The sequence below is a fragment of the Aythya fuligula genome, chromosome 2, assembly GCF_009819795.1.
Source record: "Aythya fuligula isolate bAytFul2 chromosome 2, bAytFul2.pri, whole genome shotgun sequence".
NCBI classification, from domain to species: domain Eukaryota; kingdom Metazoa; phylum Chordata; class Aves; order Anseriformes; family Anatidae; genus Aythya; species Aythya fuligula.
In genome coordinates, this window is record NC_045560.1 from 59,495,289 (window position 1) to 59,517,355 (window position 22,067).

Consider the following 22,067-nt stretch of genomic DNA (forward strand, 5'->3'; position numbering starts at 1 on the left):
AATCTTTACAGTATGTCCTTAAAAAAAGAAAATAGAGTTTATTTACCTATACCCTAAGGCTGTTAATCAAACTGCTGAATTATAAGTATTAAACACATCCCTAATGAACATTTCTACAGATACAACATTCAGATTAGAACATCCCTAATGAACATTTCTACCCTTGGAAAAAGTGTTATTAACAAAATAAGTATTTATTCAAATTCCTCTGTACTACAAGACTCAGTGAAGACTTCGTTGCTAGAGATACTTGCTGCACTAAGAGTATCTTCAGTACAACCAATCTCTCAAAATGAAGACTGAGTACATTTGTATTACATTCTCAGTTAAGTATTTTTAAACCTTTATTTAAAATTGCTTTCATGAAACATCTATAAACCTGTTTATTTTCTCTTTTAACTAATGAGAGATTCATAAAAGTAACCTTTGGCTTTGTAACATTAAAGCAGATGTAATAAAACAATACAGACACCTCTGTATTCATTTGTTTTCAGAGACAGATTATGTACTGTAAATATGCATTATCAAGTATCTACAAATAAGCATTTCTCTATTTCACAAAGGGAACACACACCTTAACATTCCTTTCTGACATTACTGTTGGCAGCCAAATCACGGATTTGTTACATACTTACCTAAACCAGAACAAAAAGAGACCTACATTAAAGTCTGAAAAGTTATGCTCAGTTTATGACAGAAACAGACAGATGGGAAACAAGATATTAAAAGCCACAAGGTAAGTAGACAAAGAAAGAGACAGAATTTCAAAAGATTTTTTTCAACACAGCACATCAAACAACTTATTACAATGACTTCACTGAGTCAATCCATCATTTATTTATGTGCAAGCTCAACAAGAGTACGTGAACAACAAAAGATGACAGGTAACTGAAAAAAAAAAAAAAAAAAATTAATTAGATTATTTACTTTCTTCCTTCTCCAATTTTGTGTCCATTTTACTGCTATGTATCTTAAAAAGGCCTTAACTCTTACCAAGTTGATTTATATTTTTCTTCATTCTCTATTTATTTTTCCTTAGAAAAGGCATGTAGGCCTTTAGGAACTTCAACAGACAGGTGTTTTAGAGCAGCACAGACATCTTATTTTACAATACTCTAGGGAACTAGTAGCCCAAATATTAATTTATAGGTGTGTAGGAAAAAAATCATCCTAAAAAAAATTCCAGTGCAAAGACCAACAAGCTTCCACAGGGGCTCAGGGCCACAACATTCCCAAGAGCTGTCAATGAACATTGCCTTTTATCCAGGGACTCCCTTCTAGCCTGGAGTTTAGAGCTCAGCAGAAGCTTAAAAACAGCACAAGAGTGCCATACACTCATAAGCCAGGCAGACATCCCCACTCGCAAGTACACAAAATCACTGCCCAAAAAAGAGCAAGATTTTACAAATTCATCAGTGATATCCCTACATCCATGTAAGGCAGCAGGTCTGACCTTCTTCTGAATAATTAATTCATAACTGCTGTCCCATAATCCTCCTTCCCTTCAAGAGCCCATAGCACAATGGCTGCTTTCAACCTGTGTTCTGCAGAGCAGCAAATTCCATGAATGACTTTGAAGAGATCTTCAAAAGCAACCTCAAAAATCAAGACCATGAGCACATAGGCCAAGGCTTACTGTTAAAGAGTCTCCACCCTTTTCAGAAAAACTCTGTGGCTATGTTAGGAGCACCGTGCTCTGGCTGAGAAGGGTTTCGTTTGCAGTGACACTGGTTTCTTTTAATGCGAACCTCCATGATGTGATCAGGAGTTCTCCCTTCACAAATTAAAACTCCTGGCATTGAAGCACCAGCACATGGCATAATCCCAGACACAAATACAATTGTCTAAAGTAGATATCAAATTCTTATTGACAAATAGCTACAAATTTAGAACAGACCTCATAGTAGGTCCTGTTTTAGAGCCTTCCAACCACACACTTAGGCAGGTATCCATGTCTGTACCAGTAATTACATGCAGCTTTTAAGACTCACTGATTAAAGATATCCACTTGACAGGATAGTCCTTCTTCAGGTGACAGCACACAGCAAATCACAGTCACAGAAAATGCATGTTAGGACATGCTTAATAAGCTATTAACAATAAAAATAACAATAAAAAATACATGCAAGGAGATAAACAAAGGCAAAGGATTTAAAAACCCTATGTAAGGCATGAATTCTCAGAGGGGAAGAAAACTAAAGAAAGCAAAACAGACTTAAGTTTTAGTCTACAATGGTGTAAATACTGTAGTGCAAAAATGATGCCTGAAAACTACACTTGTTTAGTAAAAATAAAAATTTAGGCTATGTAGAGACACTAAAGCATCTTCACAAAAAAGAGGTATTTCCATTGCAGAGAACTGCTAACTGAGTTCAGTAAAATTCAACATCAACAAATCTAATCTATGAAATATTTTTTAATTAGCTATTTAGAGCTTAAAGAGGACCGGGATGAGAGTTCTGTTCTTCTGACAGCTTTAGCAACTAGTGGAGATATCATCTCTTCATTAAGATTCAATTAATACTGACAACAGTAAACACTTGATGCAACTAACAGATGTAGGACTTGAAATTTCAAAAACAAGTATTGTTCAGCACAGAATTTCAAGAGAAAGCAAATGCCAAATGGACTCCTGTCTCCTTACTCGCCACTTCAAGAAAAATGACTTACAAGAAGAATTTTTAGATGAAGTATCAGAAATAAAAATCTTGACCATAAAATCTATTAGACAATACTGGCATGAAAAAATAATAAAAATTATTGTACATGAGTTGAAGAAACCAACATATTTTTGAAGGAAGAATTAATTGCATTTTCTTAATGGAAACAACATATTAATAAAGTTTTTTCTGAAAGGATAAATAAACATACTACTTCAATCACTTAAAAATGAAGTTAAAAACAAACAACAACAACAAAACACACAAAAATTCCAAAGTTCAGAAATAGTTACTCTATATACTCTGTGCAAGACAGAGTGTATATGCAAGACATATTACTACCTGAAAGGAAGTTGTGCGGAGCTGGGGGTTTGCCTCTTCTCACGGGTAACTAGTGATATGACTAGAGGGAATGGCCTCAAGTTGTGCCAGGGGAGGTTCAGGTTGGAAACGAGGAGACACTTCTCAGAAAGAGTGGTCAAGCATTGGAACAGGTTGCTAAGGGAGGTGGTGGAGTCACCATCTCTTGGGTTGTTTAAGAAAAGGTTGGACCTGGTGCTTAGGGACATGGTTTAGTGGGTGACATCAGTGATAGGGTGGTGGTTGGACTAGATGATCTTGAAGGTCTTTTCCAACCTTAATGATTCTATGATTCTATGATATACAACCCTCAATCACTTGGTCATATACTACCTTCTCTATTAAACTTACAGCTCATTTAATTATTAGGTATTTATTTACTTTTAACTTCTCAGGGAATACACAGTCCAAATGCTCCACTGAATCTCCTAGAGAGTTTCTATTGGCCTTTATGAATACCATATGTCGTGCACATTGCACCTTCTGCCATCCTGGTTTCCTTTCAAAAGACTTCCTTGAAACTAGGGTGAATCATCTGCCAAATTTCAAGTTTCCACTCCAAAGAAAGAAGGCACTGAGTTTCTCAGGAGAATGAAAAAAAAAAAAAAAAAAAAGTAAAAAAAAAAAAGTGCCATCAACGTATTTTCCCATAACTTGTTCCTGGAAGCAGATGAATCACTTTAAGAGTAACTTTGAAAACAAATCAGCTTTTGGCAATTCCATGACATGAAAAATTCAGCCAAAACAGTTAAAACTTCAGTGAAGTTATAAGCAACTAAAACCAGACTCTGATAACAGACATATCAGACTACCTTAACAATGACACTTCTACGATCATTTCCTCAACTGTCTATCTTCTGTGAAGAAATAATATATATTGCATATTTTACCCTCTACATTTTTACACAGCTTTACCAAGCCCATCAAAAATGTAACTTCTTAAAAGTTTCTTCTGCTACATTTCATACAGATTTTTAAATATTCTAATGTATTTTCTTGTAATATTCCTTAATTGTAGCCTTAACCACCAGGAACTTATACCTTTATTAAAGGCATAAATAAAAGGTGAATTACAACTTAAAATATTTAGGTTTTCATTCTGTGGGTGCTTGAATGTATTTAATTGATTGTTTAGAAAATAGCACAGATCAAATTCTTAAAGTGGCTTCTATTCATGCAAAAAAAAACTGCAAGCATAATTGCAAAACACAGAATAACATGCACTTAAAAGAAGTACCCTAAATTTGATAATTGAGAATAAAAAGCAAAGCATGCAAATAAAACCCAGACAAACAGACTTCGTTCATATAAAAGTTAATTACCTATGAGAACAGGCATCAAAATAACAACAGTAGTTTTTCGTACTATTTTTTACAGGGTAATATCTAGAGGCTCCAGTTTGGATGCCACATACACTTTTGTGAAGGATCTGTTGTTTTATTGAATCAGTAAGAAGGATGCTTTTCCATGTAAAGCTGCCAACACTCAAAATAAATTGTACTAAGGCATTTCTCACTTTTGATCTTAGATTAGAAACAGTGCCATTTACAATGAAAGTATGCGTAGACCTAACCATTTACGGCACTCATCTTTTTGTGTCCGTATTTATCAGCATTAACACTTATACACATACACAAAATAAATAAATAAAATAAAATAAAATAAATAAAACGTGAGTTTGCCTGTCCCTGAGAAAACTATTATCTGCTTTGTCGGTTATTGTCTCTCCACAAAAACAATGGTAATTTTAACAGCTTGAGATGTTGAAGCCAGTCCATAATTTATTCTCCCTTAATATGAAAGAGCCATTTTTTTGTAGGAAAACAGATTATATAGACTATGGAGAAAACAAACACGAGAATTTCTACAGAGAAGGCAGTTATGTCCAGAAGACTGCTTGCTTTGAATGAAGTACATCGTTTTCTTTGTATAGATATGGAAGATTATCAAAAAAACAAAAAGCAAAACGTTGCTTAATTTTAACAGAAGTTTTTCAGGAAAACCCAACTAAATAATTTTTTGGGGGAAAAAGCTTTGCTTTCAACTGCTCTTGCATAGGCTGCAACAACAATATCCTCCTGCATACTAAGCACACAGAAAATAGAGGGAGATGGGTAGCAGAAAAAGTCATGTATTACCTCAGGAGAACAACACCAGCATTAGCTGTAACACTAAAAGATTGTTGGATGCTGCCCATTAAGTACTTCTGTGCTAATGCACTACATTAATGCATGACACAAGAAACAGATACATACAATTGAATGAAATATTAGAAATAGCACATATCTCAGTTCATGAGATTGATGTTGCAGAGGCACAGAAATATAATGAATGCCCTCCATTGATTTGTCCACCTTGCTTTTTTAAGCACTGTAATGCTGTCTGGACCACAAAAAGGGTTCATCTATGGAGCTGTTAAGCCACATACAACTCAAAAAGAAACATGGTCCAAAGTCCTATCAGAGTTGAGAAACAAATGAGGTTAGTATTACCGATGTGTCTGGACTCAAAATATGGCATTTCTGCATGACATTTTGAATAGTGATAACAAGTTTGTACATGCTTCTCTGAAAAAGGACATTTTTCCTTAGCAGGTTTAGAAAATTATTTCATTAGTACCAAACAGAAAGAAAGAAAGAAAAATAAATAAAAAGAGAGAGAGAGAGAGAGAGATTACAGAGTAAGCTTGAATGAAGTTACAAAATAATTTCACATAATTTTCATCACAGAAATCTAGTACTACAAATATTCATTCCAAAGAAGACAAAATATTTTTACCAATAGCTGAACTCAGCCTTTTAGGTACAATTTAATAGACTTGAAGTAGATTTTTCAATTTTTTTTTATTTTTTTTTTTTAAGTCCTAAACCAGTGTTTGGCACTTTTTTATATAGCTTTCACTGTAACATAATATGAAAATAATGAATCATAACCTCTGGCCTAAGCACGTCACTACACTGAAGTGTTTGCAAATTAACTGAAGAGCTGGAAACAATACCGTACAGAATAATACAAAGAGAAATACAGTCACGGCAGCCAAACTCTATTAGACCAAAAAAGTCATTAGTCCAAATTTGTTCCAGCGTCATCCTTTACTTCATCTTTAAAATAAAAATGTCAGTCAGAGCTATCTGAGATGGTCACATTAAGCACTGCTCAAACCTTAGTTACCATTCCTTCAACATAACCAGAAGTCGTAGAATCATAGAATGGTTTGAGTTGGAAGGGACCTTAAATCTCATTTAATTCCATCTCCCCAGCCATGTGCAGGGACACTTCCCACTAGACCATGTTGCCCAAAGCCTCATCCAACCTGGCCTTGAACACTTATTCTGCTACTGGTTGCTTATATCAATGCCATTTCTTTTGAACTACTCAGGTTATTCCTTTTCTCCTAACACTTACCATGATCCCAAAATATGATCTGCTGGTAATAAACTACAATAAACATCTAGATTCCATTTCCAAAATTGCACTCATATTCAAAGGTCATCTAAATAATAAATTAATTAAAAGAAATATCTTCCTTTGTCTTCAAACTCTCCCCCTTTCCCACTCCAGATAGCTGTTTTTTTTCTGTGTATTAAGTGGGCATATTTTTTCCTATCTCCTTTTTAGTCTTTCTCTAATTGATGACAGAGGTAGCTCCAGAGAGGAAAATGAAGCTGCAACACATTCAAGCTTAGTTTCATTAGCACAAGAAACAATAGTAGCAAAGACAAAAAGACACAGACTTCACTGTCAAGTAGCAGATGAAGAAGAAATTTCCCTTGCAATCTGGCTAAGAACTCTGTTTACAGCAAAAAGAAAGCCACTAAATGCAAGATGCAATTGGAGTATGATCTACCAACTACTAACTAATCATTAGAAATCACAACACACATTCCACAGAGGCCAATATTAAATTGAGTTACTGTCATGTTAGTGTGGTCTTCTGGTCTACTTCAATAAAATTCTGGCTACTTAAAACCCTGAAGGATAACTTCTGTTCTCAGTTATACTGAGGTCCTCAACTGAAATTTTGAAGAATAGAGTCTGAGGCACTGTATATATGTAAAGAAACACTCAATTTAGATTTTATTATCTTTTCATATCAGAGCTGTGTAATGAAAAAGACAACACGTCTCCATACAGTGCAAACACACTTTTATACCATGACAGAATATATTTTGCAAAGAGGATATTTTATAAGCTTGCAAAAAAAACTCTTTATTCAAACCATAGACAAAATAAGACAACTGTGCAAGAGTCCTGCTAGCTGGCTTCTGAAATCACCAGGAACACTGGCCTCTGGAAAAGCACATTTACATTCCGTATTCAGTAAACTCATAATTTATCAAGCAGAGAAGCAACAAGCAACCACCAGAATAACCTGACTAGCACCTGAGTCCCAAGATGTGTATTTCTCACACAACTTACCGCTGAGGGATCACATTATGCCATATATGCTCTATGGGCAGCATGCAATCACTACTAGTTTCACTTATATTTAATAATTTGTAAAAGACATATCATGAAAGCTCTGAATAGAGAGCATTCAAAGTACCTTAAACAGATGTGCCTTCAACACATACTTTCTGGGAAAAAGGGGTTCAAATACAAAAAATAATAGTTTCTAAACCTCACCATTTTCTCAAAAAACTAAATGCCACACTAAAGCATAGAGATAGGATCTAAAAAAAATAATTTAGGCCAAATTGCTAGGCTTTTATAGGGTCACTTTAAAATTTGGAGAAGATAAAGAGTTTCCTATGACAAATACAAATTAAAGCATAATAATAAGAAGCAGATAAATGTCTGATGAGCAATCATTTAATATAAACAATATTAATTGCATTATCCTGTCTGTGGAATCTGGAAAAAAAAAATACACTCCAAAATTGTAGAAATGTTAAATGTAAAATACTTCTTGCAGATTTTCAATCCAAGAGAAACCAACTTATTACAGTATTTGTTGGAGCCTGGTTGTAATTAAATACAGGAAGGATATTAAAACTTCCAAGAGATTTTTTTTTTAAGCCACAACAGAAGAAAAGGCACAATTGCATAATTGGAACCAAATCCAAAACCCACTTCCTTCTTATTTACTAGCATCATCTAAAGGACACTATTTAGATGCTGACGCTGAAAGGTCTGGAGCTGAGAACAGTAAATCATCTGATTTCAACAATTTCAAAGGAATTGTATGACATGGGGTTAAAAGTTTATAGATGATAGATATAGAAAGTCTGTGCTCATTGCAAGACCACATTCTAGTGGTCACTGTATCTCTCTTGTCGGTAAAATCCTAGAATTCTGTTTTGCTGCGGGGAAAGAAATCTTCGACAGTAATAAACAGCTGTATTGGGCAAAAACGCTTGATACAAAGACTTTGAAAGCAAGATGTGTTTTAAGATATTATATAAATAACGTTTTTTAGAGAACATGATTTCACTTATCAGATACTTGTTCTACATATACCAGTCAAATAATAAACAAACTTGCCAGTCGGGAAGATTTCTTTAAAAAGCTTCATTGATGGATGAATTCAATTCTATGCTCTCTGTCATTAGCATATTTGTGCAAGTAATAACATCAAAAGCATCTCCCTATACAAAAAAGGAAGACTCTTGCATTTCTATAATGCATGCAGAAAAGTAATACCACAGATACAGATGGGCATATACATGCTAGGTTTCTTGCTATAAAATAAACCAATTGTTTTTCAGGAATTTCCTAGCATTTATGTGATTTAACGCCTGGGTTTTCTTTCTGTTGTTGTTTTGTTTGTTTTCATAGAATTGTAGAATGGTTTGTGTTGTAAGGGACCTTAAAAAATCATCTAATTCCAAACCCCTCTGCCATGGGCAGGGACACCTTCCACTAGACCAGGTTGCCCAAATCCAGCCTGGCCTTGAACTATTCCAGGGATTGGGCATCCACATCTTCTCTGGACAGTCTCTTCCAGTGCCTCACCACCCTCATAGTGAAGAATTTGTTCCTTATATCTAATCTAAACCTACCCTCTTTAGTTTAAAGTCCTTTGTCCTATCACAACATTCCTTGATACATATCCTTCCACATCCTTCCTCTAAGATCCCCTTAAGCACTGGAAGGCCACAATACTGCTCACTGAAGATACTAGAGAAAGAAAGAGAGAGAGAGAGAGGGATTATATAAAAGATACTATTTACCTTTATATTTATGGTCTTGTTTCAGAATTCCCAATTCAGGTGAAGGGATGTACAAAAGGTATAAGCATATCAGATCAGTGTATGAAATACTGTCAGAAGCCAAAAGTTTCTTATAGGTCCCTGCTGACATAGCACTTAATAAGAAGACATTTCAGCAGCACTTGTGTTTAACACACAGAAAAAAAAAAAAAAAAAAGGATTTTTTTTCCTCATTAAAAAATAACTGCACTCCATTGAAACCCATGCTGAAGTAAAAGTTATCATAATGCATTTATTTAACATCTAGATCCAGAATCAACAACAACCAGAATTTAAAGTCCACAGCTTCAGGTTCCTTATCGTTTTGACAGCACCCATAAGAGATTTCAAAGACACGTTCTTTTTAAACATTAATCACAGAAAAACCTAGCTTTTTGACCTAGGTTAGACCTAGATTATTGTTAAACATAATCACTCTAAAAGCATGGATCTTTCAAGAACCTGATTGTACCACAGTAATTGTCTAACTTCCCTGTAAAACATTACCACAAGAAGTACTTTTTTTTCAACACTATTTAAATTTTGTCTTTTCCTCATTTTAATGACATTGACCTTTAAAAGACTTACAAGTATGGAATGGAAAGGAAAGGAAAAACCAGGACAACAGACATTCTCAGAGAGACTCAACTGTCAGTTGTATTTTTTCCTTCATTTATTTTACATGTTTTTAATGGGATTGATCAAACTGTGGTGTTGGGTTTTTTTACACCCATCATCTCATCCAAAAATATTTTTTCTGATTACATAAATGTTCTTGTTACAGTCTTGGGCCAACACCTCAGAGCCAATTTGTACTAAGGTAGTAGGTTGTTTAAAAGAAAATAACTGTTTTCTGAATAACAGCTCAGAAATAACATGTTTCAGAATAACATGTATTCTACCTCAAAATATCAACTTACTTAATTTAATTTACCCAAGTTTGGGGTTAATAAAAGCATTTATTTTGGAATTTGAGTGCCCATGCATGGAATTACTCTTTAATCACTTTATATAAATCATTTAATACAGGTAATAAAATGAGATAATATCTATAAAAGCAAAAATACAAAAAAAAAAAAAAAAAAAAAAAAAAAGTCCCCTTCACCCATTTTGCTTTTTCAGCTGTGCACATAAGAAGTCAAACACCACAGATAATGCTTTGTTCACCACATGCATCCAAATGCTCATTACCTTTCTTGGGTATGTCAATGAATGGCTCTAAATGATAAAGATGTGAACAGAGATGTAAATTTTGCAAAGAGAGGAATACGCTTTTGCATGGCTAAAGTTGTCCTTTACCAAGGGAAAAGATTCTAAAAACAACTGTGCTGACAAAGGAAGGTGAAATGAGAGTTACACCAACTACTAGCTTTAACTCTTACTACTTTCAGCATTTGATAAAATATCGAATAATAATCACAGAATCACAGAATACTAGGGATTGGAAAAGACCTTGAAAAGATCATCTAGTCTAATTCCACCTGCCAGAGCAGGAACACCTAAATCATGTCACAACAGGAATGCGTCCAGGTAGGTTTTGAAAGTCTTCAGAGAAGGAAGCTCTACAACCCGGCTGGGCAGCCTGTTCCAGAGTTCTGTCACCCTCACCATAGAAAGTTTTGTCTCATATTTAAGTGGAACTTCCCACATTCCAGCTTACACTCATTGCCCCTTGTCCTGTCACTGGGTGTCACCAAGAAGGGCCTGGCTCCGTCCTCCTGACATTTGTTCTTTACATATTTATAAATGTTAATAAGGTCACTCCTCATTCTCCCCTTCTCCAAGCTAAAGAGACCCAGCTCCCTCAGCCTTTCCTCGTAAGGGAGATGCTCCATCCCCTTAATCATCCTTGTGGCTCTGCACTGGACTCTGTCAAGCAGTTCCCTGTCCTTCTTGAACTGAAGGGCCCAGAACTGGATGCAATATTCTAGATGTGGTCTCACCAGGGGGAGACCCCAAAGGGGGAGGAGAATCTCTCTCAATGTACTAACCACACTCCTTTTCTAATACACCCCAGGATGCTACTGGCTTTCTTGGCCACAAGGGCACAGTGCTGGCTCATGGTCATCTGGCTGTCCACCAGGAACCCCAGGTCCCTCTCTCCTTCACTGCTTTCCAGCAGGGCAGTACCCCAACTTACACTGATGTCTGGGGTTGTTCTTGCCCAGATGCAGAACTCTATACTTGTCCTCATTATATTTCATTATGTTTCTCCCTAACCACTTCGACTTGTCGAGGGTCCCGCTGGATGGCAGCACAGCCTTCCAGCATGTCAGCCACTCCTCCCAGTTTAGTGTCATCAGCAAACTTGCTGATGGTGCACTCCATACCCTCGTCCAAGTCATCAATGAATATATTAAACAATACTGGGTCCCAGTACCAACCCTTGAGGGACACCACTATAGGACATTCAGAAGAATCCATTAAAAAAAGACAAAAAAGCAGTGGAACAAGGAATCAAGAAAATAACAGAATGACTCAGAAAACTACTGGAAGTCCGTTAATAAAAATTAGAAGTGAAAATATTAAGCAAAGATTGCTGTATTATAAAATACTATAAAATATTTTAAAACAAATTTAAAAATACTAAATATATATAAAAAATAATTACTAAGAGTTAAATATATATTTAAAAATATTTTTCTAAATTGCTTACTACATTTTCCAAATCTAGGCACAACATTTACAGATACAGATCAGTTTGATAAAGGGTTCAGTACTTACAAATTTTCTGAAACAAATTAAAAATTCTATGTTAATTTAAGTGAGCATTTCCCCCATTCCAGATCTAATTTCAGTAGATATTAAAATGAGTGAAACCTTCCAAGTCTCATTCATTATCATTTAACGATATAAATTGAAAAGGACCTCTGGATGTCATCTGGTCCAACCTCCTGGTCATAGCCAGGCCAACTTAGAGCAGGTTGTGCAATAGGCACTGTACCATCTCTCAACTGTACTTACAGGTATTATGATTTAAAGAAACTAAGAGCATTGCAAACAAACGTACAATTGAATAAAGAAAAAAATAATGGAGCATTGTTATAGCTTTGATAAGTAGCACATACAGTCTTGACCTATATTTTAAAATGTACACCAAAATTCCTACATAATCATGTTCCCTGCTTCTACCAGAAGGTAGACATTAGCAAGTCAACATATAATTTCATCATGTATGCCTTGTAGCAATATCATTTTATTTTTATGAAGTATAAATCATTATACCAATGGTGCTTAAATGTTCAAACGCAACTTAAAAGTTCTCATTATTACTTGCATACTGTATAGTTGTCATGATAAAAACAACTTTGTCTTTACAAATTTGATGAGATTTCTCTTAAATGCACCCGTAGAAAATGCTGCATTTTCACACTTACTTTATTCTTGAAATCCCAGAAATAGAAGGCAGATTTCCCAGATTAAATTATTTAACCTGCACATGGATCAGGGCAATCCCAAGCACAGATACAGGCTGGGCAGAGAACAGATGGGCAGTTGTGGATGCCCCCACTGAAGCGTTCAAGGCCAGTGGGATGGGGGCTTTGAGCAACCTGGTCTAGTGGAATGTGTTCTTTGCCCATGGCAGGGGGTTTGAACTAGGTCATCTTTAAGGTCCTTTAAATGCAAACCATTCATTCTATGATACTTTGGTGATGCTTGATTATTTCACAACTTTGGGAAATTTTGTTCAAGACATTCAATCGCTCCAGTAGTTATATTGCCAAGTGCCGAGGCTCCCCTCCCAACACTTGGTTAAGCCATTTATTCTTGTCTATCTCCAACTTGCTACTACAACTGCTACTTACTATCTCTTGGAGATCATAAGCCTTGATAAACCTATGTTTTCAAATAACATGGAGGTCCTTTTTACAAAATGAAAACCAAACATTGCTGTAGTAATTATAAGCATATCATATAAACGGTCACTGTCAGAGCAGTAGAATACAGAAATTGTCAATGAAACCATTATTATTGTTGTCATAAATTGTACCTACTCATTTACTTTAATTCATGGTAAAATGGTGGGTTTTAGGTTCAAACATCTACACAACCAAAAGCTTCTTTTTTTAAAAAAAAAAAAAAAACTCCTACCTGAGATGACATGAGATTACAGTCAATGTGCAGTCCTTTCCCCGTCTTATACCTCTGAAGCAAACCAGCCATAATTGCTCCGCATGCATACAACCCAGTAGCAAGATCTGTCATGGCTACTCCTACTCTAACAGGCTCACCCTCCTAAAGAAAAAAAGAAAACACCTCAATTGAAACCAAAAGAAACAAACAAAAACAATTAAGAAAAGGCAACACATTACTTTCTTTATAGCACATTCTAAATAAGACTTGTCTTAAAAATTGTTTACATGGATCTGCATTGCAAGCAGCAAGAGATTAAGAGTATCTTTGAATGAACTGAAACAAAAATTACCCCTGAAAAAGATACTCTTGCAGTATCCACACAATTCCATACCTGAAGATGCTGTAAAGCCTGCAAATTACAAATGATTTTTATGCTACTTTTTTCCCTATTATCATCAATGCTTCCACTCATGAATACAAAGAGGAGAGATACTGTAAAGAAACAACAGAATGAAAGCCAAAGATCAAAAGATTTCCACAGTACATTGGCCCAGGTACATAACTCCTTGCATGGCAGAACCATAGCTCTTTGCTCTTCTGTCTTCTTAGTTTGAAAATATTTTGAAATATGAAAATAAATCAGTTTGAAAAATTTTTTGTGATAGTATGCATGCTCTTACTACTGTGAAATAGGTTAATTTAGTTGTGAGTTGTTTTTTTTTTAATCTCTGTCCTGTTGAACAAGGGATATTAAGATGCTTTAGATGAAGGACAAAGTTCCATACATACAGATAAGTCTTCCTTTGTTGGAAAAAACTTCTCATCAAAGGTGGAGTTTTCTGACAGCACACCACAGTACTTCTGTAGCTAACACTGTACTAGTTCCCCAAGCACAGTAAGGGCCTATACAATATCTTTACTTCAAACAAATGATTTTAAAGCAAAGCTCTTTCTCCCTACCCTAAAGTGACATTACTGTTCTAGTAGAAGAACAAAGTATATCCTCTGGTCAGTGAGAAGTGGTTTAGGCCATGGCACTCATAGGCTGTGTTGAACTCCAGTTAGGGGCAGCCCCAGGATGTGTCCTTTGCTCATTTGAACACAAGATCCATCTCCAATAAAGCAGACCCTTTCTTCTGACACTGTGCTTTGCTATTGTTCAGTCTTACCACCAGTTCACTCTTTTATTCTCAACTTTTGCTGTTTGCTAAATTCCTTATGATGTTGTCAACACAATCTATCCCCATGATAGCAACAACACATGGCTTTTTTTTGTTGTTGTTGTTACTTGACATAAGACAATTTCTCTTCCCAAATTTACATCAGAAATACAAAAATCCTCCTTTAGAAATTGAAATTGTTTTGAAATGACATGCTTAATAAAAGTATTCTATGTCCAGTAGTCTTTACAGATGGGAAATAACTGCTGAAGTTATGAACCAGCAATGGCTACATATTTTCAACAGATCTGAGCTGTATACCATGAGTACTCTTTTGTTGCAGTTTGTTTGTTTTTAAGTTGAAGAATGGCCCCTCTGGTACTGTAGATCCCAATCATGCTTTGCTGTTCTGTGCTCAGTAAAACAAAAATGCTTCTTCAGCAATAAAGAATGCTTACTACATAGGCTGCACCACCATAAAGATATCTAACATTCTGTGTAATGATCCACTTAGAGATCTAAAAGGAACTTGCATCCAAATTGTTTTTCATTTAATTATGTACAAGTTATTGCCCTAATGAGTTACTGAAATTTTCAAAAGAATATTCATCTGAGACTAATATATCTGAATATGTTAAAGTACAAACTTTCTGTTCATCAAACACAAAACTTGAATGTGGTGTTTGGCCAATAAAGTATCTATAAATTATGTCTTCCAGAACAATAAAAGTGTCATTAGTGTAAATTCAATCCTTTTAGCATATTTTAATTTATGTTAAAAAAATAAAAAAAAAAAATCTGGCCTGCAGCATCAACTTTCAATTCAAAATGAATTTGTGGTACAGATTTACACAAAACAGATTCCACTCTGTTGCTTGTGAGTTTTTATACATACTAGAATTTTGGATTTTACAGGTGTCATAACACTTCTAATACAGAGGTAGTCAAATATATTAGCTTAAACAAGCTACAACAGCTTGAATTCCATGCAAGTCCCCCTGTCTACACATGAAAATACAGTTTAAAGATAGCAATTCTACTCTACGCTGAATGTGCTTGGTTTAGTATGATCAGCAAAAACACTAGCACAAACTAGTATGATCAGCTACATCACTAGTGCAGAGTTTGTGCCTTTAATTGTTATATTGCAAAAGACAGTTTGATTTCAAGTTTCAGAAGTTTGCTTGGAAATCTTTCAAAAATAGTCAGCACTATTTCAGTAACAGCTATTTCTTAGCAAAGTAAAAAGAAGTAAGACACAAAATTTCTTTATGATGGAATCTTCTCTCAGATCTTGAAAAATCATGTACAAAAGCACATGATCTTGTATTCTATAGTTTTATACTGTGTGCCAAATGTGATACTGTTGTGTATTTTTGGTACATTCCACTTTCGTATTATATTTTTTCTTCCTTCGCTATATCCTTAACAAAAAGGTAACTGAAAAAATACTCATTTTAGTCAAAAAATTTCTTCTTAGTTTCTTCCACTGTGATCTCTTTATTGCCTCAGAAAATAGTATTATATAAAATATTGCAGGGAAAAAGAATGTTACAAACCATCAATTTTGTCACAGAAGAAGTTTTACTCGAACCCCTGTGATGGTAATATATAGATTTCATGGAATACTATTTAGAATTTACTAACTGGAGGCATGGCTGCTCAGTACCCAAGAAAGTTAAGTGATCTGAAACAGTAAACTTCTTTCTTAGACATTATATCAGCAGCCAGATGGCTGGAATAAAGTCAAACTCACGATATGGAATGTCTCTAAAATAAAATTCATGTAGCTATAAATTCTATCCATTTTTAAAATGTCAGATATAGAACATAACTTTTAGTATCCCATTATTAAAATGCTTCATGAGGAGCTCTAAATATGTATTAATACATGGTAAAACTAAGCCCCTTGGTGATGTATGCAGATGTTTTGTTTCTGCTGCTCAACCTCAGAGTATGTCTACTACAGCTAAGACCTCTAAGACTGTCCTGTAAGCAAACTGAACAGCTTGTTTACGAAAAGAAAGTTTCCACAGAGCACCGTTATACTGATGTTATTGTGCTGATTATGAATAGCTACACCACAAGGCAATACAAAAACATTATCTGTTGTTTTTTTTTCACCAGTTCACAAGACTAACATTTTTAATTTACTGTAAGGAACAAAATAAAACCATCTAGTTTACTGGGGTGCGCTTCAGATCATTGTGTTATTTTCAGTATACAAATTCACATTATCTAGTCAACAAACAACATTTTAATAAAGTACAAATCACAGAAGTGAGCAAAATTCTTTTTTCTTCTTTTGCCATTTCTCTACGTGCTGACTGAAATAAACTTTTTCTTCACTTTTCAGAGCTGGCAGTGTTTAAATTTCAACAAAATCAGACACACGTGTAAATATAGAACATGGGAATTTTACTTTAAAATAACACTTTAAAAAGTAAAATTTTAAGCAAGCATACAGTGTGATTTTAAAAATATTTTGGTCATTTTTCACCACAACAAAAGACACACTTGAATCTTTGGAGCTGTTGACTATTTAAGTATTTAAGTATTTGAAACAAAATTGTCCATCTATACATCAGAAAATGCTTTTTAGAAACTGGTAAAATACACGACCAATTTCAAATGAAGAAAAATAAGAAGCAATTTTTAGCATGTTTATTTTAATCATGCAAGAGAATGACTGAGTTTGAATGAATTGTTAAAAGTTCCCAGTGAATAGATGAAACTGTTACCAACAATGATTAAATGACTCTTGATTACATTGCCTCAAGTCCTGGTGAGGTGATGCAAACATCTGGATTCCCAGTGTACGTCTTAACACAACCTTTTAATTAAAACCATCTTCATAAATACCATGGAGGAATACTGCTCTCATAAAACTTATATTTTCTGTCATTTACATATTTAAAAACCTTACAAGAGTCTTGTGTTTTGTTTTTTTGTTTTGTTTTGCTTTTCTCCCCTCAACATTTTTAACACACTCTCCATACCCTTTTATTTAGCTGGTACTAATAACATTTGCCCTTTTCTAACAATTTATACTTCTACCTAACCTTGTTCAGTCCATTTTGAAGTGGGCATGAAGTTTCTGGCATTGTATTAGAAAGCAGTGAACTCTAGAATTACTGTGCTCAGTCATTGGTTAATATATATGCACTTTACACATCTGAAGGGAAGTATCTGTGAGGAGTACGTTCAACAATATTTTCTTGTGTTTTGAGATGGAACACTCTATGAGTATCTAGCATTAACATAGCAGCAATGGGTGGTCTTAGGACACTAGGCATGAGATATTTCAGCTTCCTCAGTCAAATAATGCTCCACCTCAGAAAGATGACTGGTAACAATAGTAGTCTGGAGCACAGCATTCTGCTGTTTTGCCATTGTTCTCATGAGAAAACAAATCTACTAGCAGAATATCAGTCCTACAGTAATGTCTAAATCATCTGTGGTCAGCTTTCAACAACCCACTCAATAAATATGAATATCTGACACTAAGTACAGAAACTTGATGAGCTTCTTGTTTATTTAGGGCATGCAAGTGTCATACTGCAAAGATCCGCACTGCTGGTTCCAGACTATCAGGAACATAGAGAACTATCTAGTATTTATGACACAGAGAACAGACGTGTAGTACTACCTCACTTAAGAAATAACATTTGGAGACGACATTGCCTGCATCTTTAGGTGATTCAAAATGGCTTAAGTAAATGCCTACTTCACTAGCATTTTTCTCTGAGGTAAAGACACACATTCAATGTATTCCTGGAATCCAGATACCAAGTTAAGGTACCTCTGTAATGCTTCCTGCACTGCTGCAGCTAACAAAGATCTTGGATATCAGTGGGAATAGCAGCACATAAAGCTTTTCCAGAGCCACTAGTGACATGTCTCTGGGTATTTTCAGGCAGGATGACTGAAAAGATACTTTGCCAGAGTTATCTGTGTGGCTTCATAATTCCCTCTTTTAAGGGGCTGGTGTATTCACTATATAAAAGCACAGGTAAGGCTTCCTATACAAGTATGGTTCCACTATCCAGGAGTCAACAATGTGTTTATTATAGCTCTTGAAGTGTCTGCAAGCCGCTTAACAAGTTACCATTAGTTATTGATAACTCATTCACCAAAAATTTAGGACACTGTTTTTCTTCCATTTTCTTCTTCTCAGGCCTTGGCATTGGGTTTGTGAGCGTGGCGTGAGATACCTCAAGGGCATAAGTACTATCATTTTATTAGATTCACAGAAATAAGGCCTCTTGTTGGATTGTGGAGGGCATACATAACATATGTTAGCATAGACTAGCTTACTCCATACACTAGTCACTATAGGGTATGCCAAAGATTCTATTAAATTTAAAAGTTGATCGCTGTACCTCATGCCCTGTGATATGCATGAGACCAGAAACAGCAGCTGCAATTGAGTCATATCCACCTCTCTGAACCATTGGACCAGTCTGACCATAACCTAAAACAGAAAGAGAGCAAATAGTAATTCAATCAAGGACAAGTACAACACTTATTATTTTAGAATGAAAAGAAATGGAACCAATTAATATTTCTCATCAGCTTCTGTTCACAAGTTGTCCAGACTGTACAACCAACAAATGTTACTGTATTCTACTTATTCCTGCACATTTTTACGAGTAAGTGGCTGTTTTAATCATGTGTTTGATGAGGAGGAGTTTGATCCTAATTCTAGATAGATTTCCCATCTCCTCTTTACTTCGTTATGATCTTTCAACAACTATTGAAAAACCTTCATTGAGGAGATCTTCCTACATCAGGAAGATCCAGCTGAAGAAGTTACCAAATCCAGGTATCAGCTCTGTCTTCCTTCCAGGAATTACCACCTCTCAGTCTAATAATTTTAGATTGAAATTGGAGACTGTAAATGCACTGTGCCTGTATAATGCAATGACACGGTGGTCAAAGCACCATGGCTGGTTTCTTTTTGCTCTTCCTTTTATGGAAATAGTGAACATCAGCACAGAGGGCAGAAGTCAACAGGGAATCAAAAAATGTTTGATTCCTACTATTTAAACTAATAGAAATTCTCAGAGCCTTTAGAAGTCAAAGATTTAAGTTTCTCCTCCTTAAAGAGGTAACAAATTCAAAAGCTACTCTCATGCTTTCTTTTATCTTTTCAGAAAGGGTAATTAGAGTATTTCTAGAGTATATCTGCTAGAGAAATACCCTAATTACAGGAGCAAACTGTTAGGAACTATATGTTACAGACAAGAATTCTAGTTTGGCTGGCACTTTTAATGCGATGTTTCTATATCACTCTCAGCTGTGAGAACAGTATTAAAATAAAAATATATCATCATGTACTGGCAAGATAAAAATTTCTCATTCTCCCAGAATGATCTTCTAGGAGCCTGTTTAGTAGATGTGACAGTCAAGATTGACTTTATTGATTACAGCACAAAATGAAAAGTCACAATGTATTGGGATAATCTTCTTCAAGTCCTCCATTTGGACCAATGTTATGTACAAAATTCACACGACTCCTAATGTACAGTGCAAGAGAATAATAATCACTTCTAAACTGCAGTTAAAGTATTTTACTACCTCGGTATTTAGTAAATAATACAAAGAAAAACAATATCCAACAAACACACCAATTCTCCCCATTGTACTACAGAATATCCTAATTTCGTGCTAGGACATTTTTTCTGGGAGACATCGGATCTCAGTTGTTCAAGGCTGTGAAGGAACTCAGCTTCTGCACTCAGTATTACAAGGGATATCAGGATACTACAGCCAACACAGACTTCATCAATGTAGCCTTAAAACAAATATTTCAGAAGAAAGGATTCACACTTCTCTTATGGTCAAATCTATATATTATTGACTTCACTAATCAAAAGAGGGAAGAAAAAATTGCCAGTTTACTCACTCTTATTAAAAATTGTTTCTCTGGCACTGGCTAGTGGGAAGATCCTAAAGAGCAGCTAGTGACCTTTCCTTTTATACCTACACACTCAAGTTTACAAAAAGTAACAGTGTGCTGATTTGCAAGCATAACAGGATTTGCAAATAAAATATTGAACCCACCCCAAAATGCTCTGAATAGCTCCAAGCATATACCATTATCTCATTGAGATGAACTGTAGCATTAAAATCATTTAAATATGTGTGGGCCCACTTCAAAAACAAAATCTTGCTCAATAAAAAATATACTCAAAACAACTTTAATTGAATAGTGAAAAGCATATTGAAGTAAGTGAGAAATTATGCACTGACCTCAATTATTAACAAAGAAAAGACATCTCAACACATCTGCTCACAAAAACGTTTTCATAAACAGAAAACATCTGATAATTAAACATTTAGTATGTAGACAGAAAAACTATAAAGTTTTTGCAATGCTCTTCTGGCAATGACAGACACCCATCCCTTAAACACTAAATTCAGGAAAGGTGACAGGCATTTCACACATTTTTCTAGTGGTATTTTAGAAATGTAGATTTTAAGTTCTTTTCCACACATGACAACAGCCTGGTTTCAAGACACAAGAGATTATTTGATGTCTTTCTGATTAAAATCACAGGTTGTAAAGGTGTGTCTGATTGGTTTTCAAAGGTCATAATAAAGTTAAAAGGGAAAAAATACATTATTCTGGTTTTAATTTAAAGTCTAAGTTGACAATGATACTGTTGGAGCAAAAATCTACTGTCATCGTAGATAGGTTGGCCCAGAAATGCCTGGAATAAAAGGAAGCCATCTAACTGAAAAAGGTTTATTTGTGAAAATGAATTATCTCATTATCAAAAAAAAAAAAAAGCTGAACATTATTATTTGAGTACACAGGTCACAGGTCAATGGAACAATGCAGTGCAGATGTTTTAGAAAAAAACTAGGAATACAAATACATAAAGCTTGAAGGAGAGCACACACTTTCAATCAGCTGAACTGATCACAAGACACGGTAACCCCCAGATGGATCTCCAAGTTCTTCCTAAGAATTGCCATTTTCAAAGCATATACCTGCATAGCAAGCATTTGAAACCAGCAGAGCACAAACTGCAAATGTCCACAAAAGGACTATGTGTTTATTCAGCAAAATCACTTCCATCTACATCTTCCTAGAGCTGTGTTAAGCCTTCAGCCATGTCTACCTTCTGCATACAAAAGACTACCTTAAAATGAACAGAACGTGAGACAAGTATGAAAGAACAAATTGTGCTGGCTACCTTGTGTCAGCTTAAAGGAAACAAAAGCCTTTATGGAAAGTATTTACAAAGCAAATGCGATAGCCTTGCACAGGCAATCCTGTATCCCTTGTGATACATAAGTCAAGAATGGAAAAGTGGCCTTAGAGGATATATTTTGCATCCAGTTTTTCAGAACTTCCCATGTAGCTGAAGACAAACTTGCAGTTGAAATATGACAGAGAAAATATCCTAATATCCTCAACTGAAGATTGCCACCCATTTCTTTTTATTAGTATGCAGCATCATAACATACATTGTATGAATATTCAAAAATATTCAAAATGAGACACACTTAATATGATGTAAAGGATACATCTTTTTTCCCACTATCTTCCACTCACTGACACATACACACACACACACCAAATCTGGAGGCATATTACAATTACAGTT

At 35.1% G+C, this 22,067-nt stretch overlaps 1 protein-coding gene across 3 annotated transcripts in view; it reads right to left on the bottom strand.

The window, feature by feature from the left end:
• Window positions 1-22,067, bottom strand: part of SUGCT (succinyl-CoA:glutarate-CoA transferase) — a 326,609-nt gene that overhangs the window by 256,282 nt on the left and 48,260 nt on the right. For all 3 annotated transcript variants that reach the window (XM_032183117.1, XM_032183115.1, XM_032183118.1), the window contains 2 exons: window positions 18,831-18,922; window positions 13,304-13,447 (listed from right to left, as the gene is read on the bottom strand). In XM_032183117.1, the coding sequence (XP_032039008.1) occupies window positions 13,304-13,447; window positions 18,831-18,922 (236 nt within the window). The remainder of the gene's footprint in view (window positions 1-13,303; window positions 13,448-18,830; window positions 18,923-22,067) is intronic.